The sequence below is a fragment of the Pezoporus flaviventris genome, unplaced genomic scaffold (genome assembly GCF_033815535.1).
Source record: "Pezoporus flaviventris isolate CSIRO_AGI_PZ_B2104156 unplaced genomic scaffold, CSIRO_AGI_Pfla_v1 ptg000002l, whole genome shotgun sequence".
Taxonomy (NCBI): domain Eukaryota; kingdom Metazoa; phylum Chordata; class Aves; order Psittaciformes; family Psittacidae; genus Pezoporus; species Pezoporus flaviventris.
The window spans coordinates 81,325,149-81,338,783 of record NW_026892550.1 but is presented as its reverse complement, the minus strand read 5'-3'; the positions used below and the strand labels follow the sequence as shown (position 1 = coordinate 81,338,783).

Below are 13,635 nucleotides of genomic sequence, written 5' to 3'. Positions count from 1 at the left end.
CCCACACAAAAACCAAACAAAACCAAACCAACCAAACAAAAAAAAACCAACAGAGACCATAATAATTGCTGTGATTTGGAAACATGTTGTATATTGCAGCAGTTTATGTTAGGTGCCTTATGCCTCTGACAGCTGCATATACCCCATTGGAAGTCCATAAGCACTTTTAGGATAAGCAAATTGTTATCTTCTTCCATTTCCTAGTTTTCATTAGGGTATTTTCTGTTCTGAATAACATAAATTGTAGATAATTTGTTACTGAATCTTTGCAATTGAAAAGTTGGGGGTTTGGCTTTTTTTTTTTCCAATGTTTTTTAAAGAGCAGTGGTTTTTAGATTTACATTTTCAGTGTGACTGATCAGCTCTCATGAATTCAGTCAGCTTTCCAAAGGCTTTCTCCAATAGTTTAAACTGATTGAGTTGTTTGGTCATTTCTTACAAATAACTTTTCTTGGAATAAGGATCACAGCGGTAAAGCCAGGGTGCTTTTTCGTGTTTATGTGGGTGTAGTTGCAATGGCTACATTTCAGATTTCCAGCTGTTTAAACTGCACAGCACCATTATACGATGTCTGCAAATCATTGTAACACGAGCGTGCTGTTCAAAGCGTTGTACGTGACCTTGCATATCTGTATGGGTCTGTTTTATGGAAGGGCTTTTTACCTTTTACGAAGGTGAAAGACACATTGGGATTAGCTTTCAGAGAGATGCATGGAATGTATCTGCCCCTAATCCTGTTAGCAAATGACAGGATCTGCACTCGTAATTCCTCTGCTGTCTCACTGAAACTGTCTCCTAATTACCTTGGCTGTTGACAGGTGGTTTCTTAAACACCTGAGAAAGAGACAGATGCTTGTCCATGTTAAAAGTGAACAGCCATGAATTTCCCTTGAAACCAAATCCACACCTGCACAGCATCCATGAGTTGTGTGCATGGGGAATCGGTACCAGAAAACTTGGAGACATCTGGCTTTCATTACTTTTTTTCCCATTCACCATATGTTGTAGCACAGCACTGGATGTATTTGTAATGCCATATCCCCCCTAAAGTGGTTTATTTCAGTTAGCATAAGGCTTCACAACCCTCTCGGTTTTGGTGCATTTTCTGCTCTTGCATTTCAGCTGTTTTCCTGTTTGCAGCATTATTTCAATATTTAGTCTGCTGTGCTATGTTAAGGCTGTGTCCTCATCTTGCATATTTTGTGTCGGGAAGAGTGGATAAAAAAAGATTATTCTATGATTATCTGAATGATTATCTGGTAAAGCTATTTTTCCAGGCTCGCTCTGTGTAAGTACATGCCTTGTACTTTGCTCATCAGCACAGTCTTTGCTCTGTTTCTGAAGGCTCTAGTAGATACTTCACGGACTTGTCTGTCTCTGAGCAATAGTAATTTAGTTACAATCTCTAATCCCCTGGGAAATACAGAGGAGTTTTGATGCTTCACAGAGAACAGGCTAACGCTAACCCACACTTTTGATGAATTGACCAATAAAAATAGCAGGTTCTGACTGCTTGTTGGCATTTCAGATCATGTAACATTTCAGGCAAGATCAAAGGAGTTCCTGAGTGATGTGTAGTCTAGGTAATCATGACCTGCTCTCTTAGAGTTTCCATTCTGTCAAGTCATGCTGGGTTTTGGCTTGCCAGTCTTTGGAGAGCATGTGAACCTGTTCTGATGCTAAATATTGACGGCTGAGCCACTTACCCAGTCCTGGTGCTTTCTAAGTCTTCGCTACTCTCCGATGGATCTCTTTTCCTCTTCCCTGTCCTTGAATATTTCTCTGTCAACCTTTCTCCATTCTCCATCTTGTGCCCTGCAGGGACGGATGCTCCTCTTTCATTGCTGCTGTTTTCTCTTTAGCCTCATCACCATCCCAAGGAAGATGTTTTGTTCCAGGCCCCTTCCTATGGCCCTGGTCCCTGTTTGATCTATGCTTCTACATTACTTCTTCCTGCCTCACTGTTTTTCTGTCCCAATCTTGTTAAAATCCATAAACAGTTTCAGTGTCAGTCCTAAATCAGAGGCCAATGTTTTGGTTATGGAGTCATAGCCATAGGCTACATGTTGATCCACCCTGGGTGCAGCTGCATTTCAGTGATAGATGAACTAACTCCTTTCAAAATGGGTGCAACACTGTTAGTGTTGTTGTTCCTGATATCAATCAATGGGATGCCATAAACTTCCTGTTAGGATTCATGCACTGGAGAGTCCTGGCCCCTGGTTCCTCATCACACCCTGCAAAACCTGGCAGGCAAGTGAAGAAAAATTACAAATGCAAAAGGGGATTTTGCTCATAAAGATTTGTCATCTTTGAAAAGCAAAGCCATGTTTCATCTCAAATTTCACATCTTGTTTTGGCAGGGTGGATGATGAATACATATATGCTGGGGATTGTGAGTAGATTGGTCATGGTGGTGGAGGATTAGAGTGTGTGACTGAGATTGGTTTGGATGTTAATGAATCCAGTGATTCTTTGAGTTAACATTTTCAGTGTTTGTCCTTAGAAGATATTCATGGAGCAAGGACAGGTTGGAACTCAAGAAACTTCCTGTGTATGAGATCTATCCTCATGGTCATGCACTTCCTTTTGCTGTGCAGTGCTCTTAAAATGAAGCAATCATATTAAGCTTTGTGGAGGGAATGAAATGCAAGCGTTGATTTGTTAAGAGACTTTCTATTTCCTAATGTGCTGCATTAAGCAAGCTTTCAAAGCAGGTATCCAGGGTGAAAGTAGAGAAGCAGATTAAATTGAAGGCTAGGTTTCCAGGTCAATGATACATGCATAATTTATAATAATTCAGTTAGTGCTTTCCTGAAATTGTAGTTTTGTTCTTGTTTGCCAATTTGGGAGGATGCAGCAGACTCTTTTGGAATAAAAAATAACACCAAAAAGAATATATTAAAAAAAGGAAAAATTTTAAACATTTTATTTTTTTTCTCTTCTTCAGAAAACATTGCATGCTTCAATTACAGGGCTAAACAAGACACTGAGCAAATAGGAGAAGAGGAGTGAAAGCCAGTTCTCCTTCCGTCCAGTCTGCTTATAGCAAAATCTTGCTAAAATATCCCTTGTTTCTGTCACTGCTATAGCTACACTAGGGTGAAGGTGGTCTGTACTCTGAGCACCATGTCCTGTAAATCTGGTTTTAGCTCACCTAGCTGATGTGGTGATTACAGTAGTGAGGCATGTCTGGAAGGTCTGCTTTTTTCCATTGCTGCCCTTAGAATTGAACTGTTTGGAAAAAAAACCTGAAATGATGTAAAAAGCCTGGAATAAAAAAAATGTTGAAGTTGCTACTGCACCCTAATCCTATGTATATGAAATCCAGAAGTGAAGTTCAGATGGAAGGTCCTTTTATCAGTCTAACAAATAAGCTAAATCTATTTTATTTTATGCTTAAACTATGACACAAATGCTCATGCCTGTCTTAATTTTTAATTCCTTCTCTCATGAGTATATCTCTTAGTCATGCCAGTTGGAGTTTCATTTGCAATGAAATACAGAAAACAAAGGAGTTAGATCTTAACTTTGCATACATTCAGTAAGCTAGCAATTTGAGGTATAAAAGTGCCTTGAAAGCCATATTGAGTATAGGGCCCCAAAAACACAAGAAAGAAGATTTCTGACTTGGCTTTATAGCAGCTGTGGATTGTATATTCTGAGGCAAAACCTCTAAGTCCTTACTTATGGCTCAGCTAGGCAAAATGCCCATTATTCTCAAGTCATATGTCTGAAACATTACTGGGTAAAGTTGTGGCATAAATTATTTTAGATTTTATATGCAATAAAGAACTGGAAACTGGAGGTGGTGGCAGCAAGCAAAAAGCAATTTGCTACAGAGTCAACAGATTCCAAATAAACCACAATGGCATGCACGGCAATTGGGTTTTGCTCCCACTTTTTCAAGTTTGAGAAATTAAGCTTATTTTGTACACTTTTTGGATGTTTTTTATCTGCCAGGGAAACAGATTTCTGAGTGAATTCCACTAAGCTTCACAGAAAGCAGTAAAAGAGTAAGTTATCAGCTAGAAGGCACTCGGCCAGTGATTGTTTTCTTCCCAGTTACTTTTTTTCTTTTCTTTTCATGTGGAACTTCTAAATTAAAACAAGTTAAATGTACTGCACTGCTCACCGACAGGTCAATGTCAGGTCTATTGTGGATGAAGTAAAACTGCAGAGCATTACAGGTTTCACATATTGAGAGAATTACATGCTTTTCCCTGGGACATTTCCAACAAGTGCTTTTATCTAAATATACTATATGTCAGAGACAAATCTGACATTGTTTCAGTAGCTGAAGGTTTTTACCCTTCATGTTAGCGGCCCTGAGTGCGATTTATGCTGAGGTACTCAGAGGCGATTCAGCAGAGTTATTTGAATGTGCTTGGAGAATCTGCTTGCATTTCAAATTATGAAACAGATCATCGGTTTTCAGCCATGAGGAAAGCAAAAAAAACCCCCAAAATAGGGGCATGCATGAGTCATTCTGCCTTTGTGCAGAATGATGCCATGGTGTTACAGACTGGCGCTAACTATGAGGCCCAGGTTTTAGGGCTTGAATCTAAAACCAAAGCAACAGTGTTGCTATGAGCAGAAAACTGCAAGAAATGAGTGTTGGCGTTAAGAAAAGGTATTGAAAATCCTTGACATCTGTGCAATTGAAACTTACATTTTCAACAGAAACCAGTAATTTGAGAAGCCAGGATCTGTCCTAAAGACTTCAGTGCCATCTTCAGCAATGCAATAAAATCCCTGGCTACTTTTGGCATGGCTTACTTGATAGTCAACAAGTATTTTTGTCATAATTGTGGAGTCATTTTCCCTTGTGGTTATTGGCTTGCATATCACTTTTTATACTTAATTCTTCAATATGGATTGCTTGCACCTTATATTTTTAGAGCCAAACCATTAAAAGGATAAGTGCAACTGCTCTTTTCTTACCTGTGAAAAAACCTAAGTGTCAACAACATCAAAAGGAAAGAAGCTATAAAGAAAAACGTTCACAAGCTGCACCTCTCAGAGGAACTTTTCTTTCCCATATTTAACTATTTTGTCATGCAAACAAAATAACAATCTCACAGCCAGATTCTTAACCAGAGTAAACAATCTAAAGATTTTCCTCAGCTGAAACGAAAACTAGTTATTAAAATGCTCATTGGTTTATCTTTTAGGTATTTTAGATCTATGTTTAAAGTAGGAGGAAGGCTTCTAAGTGTATGGTAGGAAATACGAGAATGAACATTCTTCTTCAAACTCATTGAATAAATGGCTACCCAGTAGAAAAATAATAGTTGAACTCATTCAAGCTATGAAAAATAAGAAAGGATACTAGAAACACACAGCATGAAAATTATGTAAATGAGAAGGGAATACATTGAATACCAGTGTCTTTATTTTTCCCAAAGAATTGTGTGGGTATCTGGGTAATTTTCCCACTCAGATGTATAGGCTGTGTAGCTCTGCAGAATTTGTGGGTGAAAAGAGTAAAAATATTTGTGAGATAGAGATGAATTTTGAGGAGCATGAATGAGGAGTAATGTACCTTCTGTAAAAGGAAGATTGTAGTGCTTAAATCCAGCAGGTGCCACTGTATAATCTAGTCTAACTTTCCATACCTAAGAGATAATGGAATTTCACCACATTGTGTCTATAATGAGCCTCCAAACTGGTATTTTACTGTAGTATAACTTCCAAAAAGGCATCCATCTTAATGTGGAGATGCGAGAGTTGGATGTTCCATGAGTTCTTGTATATTTAATCACCCTCACTGTTAAAAACATGTGCTTCATTTCCAGTTTTAATTTGCCTGGGTTTAATTTCCAGCCTTTGGTTAATTTTATCCACTTGTCTCTCCTACATACGAAGTGAAAAAATGGTGCATGTCAAATTGAGAAATATGTGAAAATTATGGGTGTTAATAACAGCATTCATGCACAACATTGGACTGAGAACTGTGTGGCATGTCTGCATGTCTCCAGCATAATGCCTGTTTTCACTCATTACGTCTTTTTGAAACATGAACATTTTTGACTGAAATTCTGCTCATTCCCTCATAAAAATGAATCTTCTTGAGCAGGTCTGAGCAGAATGCTGGCAGCTCTCATTGAATTATGGAGGAATGATTAGCAGAAACAGTTTTCCCCACAACTGCCCCCCACCATTCACCACATTTTTAGATATGACTTGAACAAAATACAGCTGATACTTGACACGCAAAGCTTGACAGAGGCATGATCCTCTAGAAGCACATGAATTTGTTATGTTTTTTTGAGGTGAAGATTGATCAGTTGTTTATATCCATGTTATGAAGCATGCCTATCATAACACATATTAAATGAATAAAAAAACTAAAAACATGTGCAGTCATAAATAGCAAGGGACCAAATATCAACAGTGACACAAAGAGCACTCCCCAGGGGATATTATAACAGTCCATCCTCACCCCACCCATCCTTTCAGGAAGAGCCTGGGTAAATAGAAAGGCATTCTAAGAGCACAGGAGGCCAACAAATGCAGCTTCTATAGGCTGAGTCTGGCAGTGAAATTGTCATCAAGGACATGTTACTGACGTCCTCCATCTGCCATCAGTTTGGAGATATAATAATCAGCAGATGTCACTTCAACTGCTGTGGTGTTAGGTAATGAAGGATGAAGGTCTTAGAGGCAGGTTAGGTTGCAAGTGGAGCAGTTTGATACAGGATGAATGACCTTGTTTCTTGGGATGGACCATGGAGAAAATCAATCTGTAATAGGTGTAAAGCTTTCCAAATAACAAAACCATGTGGAAAAGAGCTGTCTGAATAGCTACAATTATATCTAATTGAGGTACGTGTTGGGAGGGTAATGCTATGAATACAAGGCGTTTTTCAGGCAGGGGAAAGGGAAGATAGGCATTTGTGTGAATCATGGGTAAAAGAAGAAGCAGATCAGGGCTGCCTATTTAAGTTAAAAAACCTACTCAAGTTTTTTTGTTCTGTTTAGAAATTTTTCACATATTTCTGACACTCTTAAGGCACAGTCAAAACTCTGATCCACAGCTCTTCTTTCTCCCTGCCTCCTCTAGAATGGAGTGGTGTGATCCAGCTTAAATTAGGCATTATTTTTTTTTTCTATGTGTGTGAAAAATGAAAAAAAAAAAATTAGGTTAATCAGGTTTAGCTTCTAACTAAAGCATGTGGTGCCACAGATTATAAGGTTTCTCTTTAATCAGGAAGCACAGTGTTTAGAACAGGGAGCAGATCTTCCCCTGTCTTTATGAAATGCCTACCACTGCAAACCCCTGAACGTGATCAGGAAATTTCAGTGCTGCTGTAATTCAGACAAGAATAACAATGATAATAATGTACTACTGGGCAAGAAACTCTAAAACCGAAGTGTGTTAGATAATTTTTAAACTGATTTGTAGTTTCAAATGGAAACCAGTTGAAGCTGGATTGTATGAAATGGTTTCAGCCCCATAATCATCCTAGCTATTACCAAGTTCCTTACTGGGTTATAACTTTATTCAAATTCAGTTCTTGACATAAAATAGAGACAATGCTGAATCTCTCTGAAGAAGTTCTGAGGCAAAGGGCCTCATGCACTATATTCCCAACCCAGCAGAGCTATTTTCCACTCTAGGCTGTAGAATACCCCCCATTCGGTCTGAGGATAGGTTCAGTTTGGATTTACTGAAATAATCAGGGGAGTTTTTGTTGACTTCAGGAGGTTTGAGATTTCAGTCTTGGAGACATAAATCTATCCTAACCACTCAACAGAGCAGAATGTCTGTTGTTACTTGTTATCCCTACCTAGCATGTGGGAAATACCCTCTCACATAGATGAGATGCTCAGTTTCTGGTACCTGAGTTGTGCTGCATGGGAAGTATCATAACTCAGCATTAATGCTTTACTAGAACAACTTACCAACAATGCATAGAGGTTACACTGCTTTTTCTCATTTCAGAGACCTAGAGAAGGTAATAGAAGAAGCAGCTAACACTGTTCCATTTTTATTTTAGTTGAAATTTAGACCAAGAGCATGTTGTGTTTGGTAACAAGGTGTAGGATGGTTTCCAAGTCATCGTCATTTCATCTGAATATTTAATAAGAGGTGTCACTTATCAAAAGGCTTGGCCTACCACTTTAAGATCATGCTGTGCTGTGCTCTCATTGCCTGAGATAGCTGGAACAGCTAACTATAGAGAGACACTTCCTGTAAAGACTTTGAACAGCTATGTGGAAGGTGAAAAATGGATATAAGGTTAGTTTAATTTAGTTGTGGGGTGTGTATTCATGCTGGGCAGCAAGGCTGTTCTCCAAGGGTGGAAAAACAACACAGGCCAATGTGGATCATCAGATTCCCATCTGTCTGATATACAGAGAGGAAATCTTGGAGTTATTTTTTCTATTATTTGTTTACTCTTGGTCTAAAGAATGTCAGATGCAGGCAAGTGAAAGATAAGCTCTTAAGAGCTCCCAAATTCATTTTGCTTGTGGTGCATAGCTATGCAGAGCTGTATCAGTGGGAGAATGAGGGTCAGCCTTCCCATTCCCATTGGTGGGTGCATGGATTTGTGAATCTGCCTGAGTTTATTTTCTATATGAAATTAGTTGGACGTCCTAGACAGCAAAGGAGGAGGAGCTACTTAGACAACTAAGGAGAAGGGAATGATGTGCTAGGTGAGTTAGGGTGAATGAACTCAGTGTATGAAGATTGAGTGTGTACAGAGATAAACAGTGTAGTCAGAGAAGTGTATTTTTCATGGGCAGAAGTGGCATTTGTCTAACTTGCACTATCTTTCTGACTGAATTTCTCATGAAAGTCATTGGCAGTTGGGGTGATCATGTTGGATTGTTTCATAAATGATCTTGCTGTCAATTTGCTCACAGTATGGTCATTAGCCTGTTAATTAACATAGCCAACCTGAACCTGCATTTTCAGCCCACTCTACTGTCAGTTTGTGTTGGCTAGTCAGGCACATCCAGCAAAGCTTGTATTTCCAAGGTAAGCAAACAAGACTGTAGAAGTATAATCTGGGAAGTAGTGTTACCAAAATTGTAAAGAAAATATTATGCACAACCATAAAATACTGTTATTAGTTGTTGATATGACTATTTCCATGTTATTGGGGACGTTTCATGTATCTGTGCTAGTGCACAGAACTGCATATTTAAGGTGATCTGTAGGGATGGAACCCATACCTGCTGTACTTGCTCAATGTAGGAAACCACTATGATATGCAGTAAAGTAGTGGATATACTTCAAAGGATATTGAAAGATTGTCAGTTTTCTTAACAGGTGATCTATGTGTTAAGTGTCCAAGAACAGGATATACATATCTGTTTTCATTTGACTTATATTTAATGGGTACAATTTTGAGGGAGTTTTTTGCTTAGGGTATTTTTTTTCTTTCCTTTTTTAGTTTTCTGAGCAAGTGGTGGTTTTAAGAAGGCATTTTAAAGAGGTTTTTAAAAGATGTTGTTCTTTTTGCTGTGTAGGAGTGTTCTGTGTGGGTACCCAGAGCAGGATAAACTACTTCCTCCTGTGGTGTCCCTGCAAAGACAAATCCTGAGCCACAGGCGCTGGGAATTGAATCAGTTGTGGCCATTATCTAGAGGCCACAGGATAGGAGCAGTGTGCCCTCTCCCTGCAGCCTTATTTTTGGACTTCAGAGCTAAAAAGATCATAGGCTTCTTGCAGCCAGAACATCTTACTAATGAGTGGGATTTCAGTGATCAGTTTGCTAATGCAGTTTTATTCCAGAGAGTCTCTTTCTTCTGCAAATCAAAGACCCTATTGGTTTATTATTGTATTTATATGCTTTCTGTTCTAGACCTAAATGAAATATTGATCCCCTTTAAATCCCTTATAAATGACAGGAAGTGTTTTTCCTTACCTTCCCTGCATCACCTGTAGTACTTTTGATTTTCTTCTTCCTTTCTTCTTCTTCCCTCTATTGTGATCCTTCATGGCCATGCTGCTCATGGCTTTCACCCTCTTTGAGAGAAGTTGAGAGAAGCTTTTTCTACAAAGAAAAGGTTGCAAGTTCTTGAAGTGGAGCATGAAAGTAGAAAATATCAAACACTTCAGTGCAGAGATGATGAAAATGGTGCTCTAGGTCTGGCAGGTGGCTTATCCATGTTGCTTTAACATGCGCTTTTAATTTTTAAAGCAAAATTGTGATAATTGAATCTCTGCTGAACCTGTACTTTCCCCCTTCTCTCAGTAAAGGAGAAAAGTAGTACCAGAAAAAGGTGATTGGAAAGTCTTTGACCCAAAGAGCCAGATTCATGACTAATGTTTTAGGTGCCCTTACTTTTAAAAAATTCCTTGACATGCAAGCTTTAACTGTGCTTGCTTTCACTGTGTTCAGAGCTCTTTTTTTCTCTATGTGCATGGCTGTGCAGCTTAAAGGTGTGACTACTTACCGAAGGGTGACTTCTTAACCATTACGTATCAGACCATAAGCAAAGTAAATGAAGGTCCTGACAAGGTCTGGGACATGTTAGATTTCTATTTCACTTTCCCTGCACAAAAAGGTAAGAGGAATGCAGACTTTTGCATTTATCTCACACAGTAACAATGCGCTTCAGCAAAGATTTGAGTGGGCTACAGGATTATTAGGATTGTAATGTCTTGCTTTCCTTTTCAAGTAAGATGAAGCTAAATGCAATCATCTGTTGGGTTAGATGAACACAATGGGTTCTCAGCTGTATGCTTTCATCACAACAGTGATCTTGCATGATTTGGCATGGCAGGGCTCTGGGATCACAAAAATTTTGTAGGTGTCAGATGTTTGGCACTCAGAACCAACAACTGAGAGCTGCTGTCATACTTGTGCCTCTCTGCTTTCTAGGCTTTCAGTTTTAGAATACTGTCACTGTTTTCAGCATGTGATTTTTAGAGGAGGCTAATGAAAAGCTGCTAGGCTAAGTCCTATTTCAATTATATGGACTTGAGTGAATCTGCTCAAGTGCTGCTGTGTGCATTCTGTCAGGATCATGGTGTAGTCTGGCAGAATGTCTTGCTCAGCTACAGAGCTTTTATGGCTTTGGTATTTTTTTGTAGGAGCAAACTGACAGTGTGATATGGCTGCTGCCTTCACTGCGACTATGTTGTCAAATTCATTTCTGAAAAAGAAAACAAACCCAAGCTTTGAAACTATGCATCTCAACATCAAAGCATATTTTCTAAACAGCATATGGAGCAGGCACTGCAGGCACACTTACTGTGCCCTGCTCAACTGCTTTTTGTAATTTTTAAGTGACAGTATCCTATATGCTATAGCCCCTTTGTTTTGTTTCCCTATTTTTGTTGCAGGCTGTCCTACCAGAGAAATGACGATGATGAGGAAGAAGCCGCCAGGGAACGTCGCCGACGGGCTCGGCAGGAGAGACTGCGGCAAAAGGAAGAGGGAGATCTATCCGGAGATGTAACGGATAAATCAGAAGTTAATGCCCAAAACAGGTAAACGTCTGAAGTTCTTTACTGACAAGTCAGCAGTAATTTTTTTTTCAGAGTAGAAGTATCTTGAAGAGGTCTGTTTTTTAAATTCTAAGCACCAGGTTAGGACATCTTTGCTCTGACAAGGACCTAGCACAGTGAGGAGCACAAATGGCTGTCTACAGAGTGGGATGGGAGTGTCACTGAAGCTGGGCTTGAAGCCATGCTCATGACACATTCCCAGGGTGTACTCAGAGCTGTCTATGGGTAACTTAGGTGGGGCTCATTGAGGGTAATACTTCTGATGCATCCTGATGTCAGATTCCTTCAGGCATGACTGCATCTGGACTCACAAGCCTCTACATCTTTTGGCCTACTTATAGTGTAGAAGCCATGATGACATGCCATGTCAAGGCATATGGGATCGGTGCCTTAAGCTGCAGCTGAAACCTGCCTGCAAGGAGCTGGGAGTAAGCGCTAGACCTCAGCCCCTACCTGGGTAAGGGCATTATCTGGGTCATACAGCTATTAACAGCAGGAATGCGTATGGAGTGATACATCACTTGTCACAAGCTGAGTGAGCAGAGCTGGCCTTCCAGTCTGTCCACCATTTCTTCAGTTTCATATAATCACAAATAATATATCTAGATTCCCAGTAGCTATAACACAATCGATAGAAGAGACCAGTAACAAGTGGTGTCCCTCAGGGATCAGTGTTGGAACCGGTCTTGTTCAACATCTTTGTTGCAAGTTTGCCGATGACACCAAGCTGTGTGGTTCTGTTGATACCCTGGAGGGAAGGAATGCCATCCAGAGGGACCTTGACACACTTGTGAGGTGGGCTGATGCCAACCTCATGAAGTTTAACCATGCCAAGTGCAAGGTCCTACACCTGGGTCAGAGCAATCTCAGCACAGCTACAGGTTGGGCAGAGAAGAGATTCAGAGCAGCCCTGTGGAGAAGGACTTGGGGGTGCTGGTCGATGAGAAAATGAACATGAGCCGGCTTCAGTGTGCGCTCGCAGCCCAGAAAGCCAACTGTATCCTGGGCTGCATCAAAAGGAGCGTGACCAGCAGGTCGAAGGAGGTGATCCTGCCCCTTTACTCTGCTCTCCTGAGACCTCACCTGGAGTATTGTGTGCAGTTCTGGTGTCCTCAACATAAAAAGGACATGGAATTGTTGGAACAAGTCCAGAGGAGGGCCACGAGGGTGATCAGGGGACTGAAGCACCTCCTGTATGAAGATAGGCTGAGAAAGTTGGTGCTGTTCAGCCTGGAGAAGAGAAGGCTGTGTGGAGACCTCATAGCAGCCTTCCAGTATCTGAAGGGGACCTATAGGGATGCTGGGGAGGGACTCTTCATTAGGGACTGTAGTGATAGGACAAGGGGTAATGGGTTAAAACTTAAACAGGGGAAGTTTAGATTGGATATAAGGAAGAAGTTCTTTACTGTAAGGGTGGTGAGGCACTGGAATGGGGTTGCCCAGGGAGGTTGTGAATGCTCCATCCCTGGTACTGTTCAACACCAGGTTCGACAGAGCCTTGGGTGACATGGTTTAGTGTGAGGTGTCTCTGCCCATGGCAGGGGGGCTGGAACTAGATGATCTTAAGGTCCTTTCCAACCCTAACTATTCTATGATTCTATGACTAGAAATAAACATTGTCGTATCAAGCTAATAAATACTGATCACAAGTAGTATTCTATTAAAGACAAGGAAAATGGATATAGACAGGAAAACAGAAACATTTCCCATTGTAGATCATAAAATTTTTTTACAATGGTGGGGTAGGGAGAAGCTAAAAAGAAGGAAGAAACCTGCACACAGGAGAATTAAACAGCTGAATTCTGAAGGAGTCAAAAAACCTGCAGGGACTGAGAAAGGGATTCAGTCCTGGCACTTACAGCTGTTGAATAGGATCTCTGAAATTAGGTGCTATGCTCACTCAGTTTCCTAACAGATTATTATCTCTGTGCAGACAATTGCGACTTCACTGCACTCTTAATGACCAGCTTATTCAATTATGGACTGTATCTATGGATGTTGGTGCTGAACAGGAGTAGCTTCTTGCTTAAAGCAAGCTGAAGTCCTCCAAGGTATTCTGCTGCAGGATGCAGGGGGGAGGCTGAAGTTTTCAGGGCTGTTCATCTTTCAGATGTTTCAAGTGTCAGGACTATTCCACTGCCTACTGAGGTCAGTATCACTCCTGG

General features: G+C 40.3%; 1 protein-coding gene across 13 annotated transcripts in view; it reads left to right on the top strand.

Annotated features, from left to right (window-relative positions):
* CALD1 (caldesmon 1) overlaps positions 1-13,635 on the top strand; it is a 253,249-nt gene that overhangs the window by 209,906 nt on the left and 29,708 nt on the right. For all 13 annotated transcript variants that reach the window (XM_061444728.1, XM_061444730.1, XM_061444734.1 and 10 more), the window contains one exon: positions 11,306-11,452. In XM_061444728.1, the coding sequence (XP_061300712.1) occupies positions 11,306-11,452 (147 nt within the window). The remainder of the gene's footprint in view (positions 1-11,305; positions 11,453-13,635) is intronic.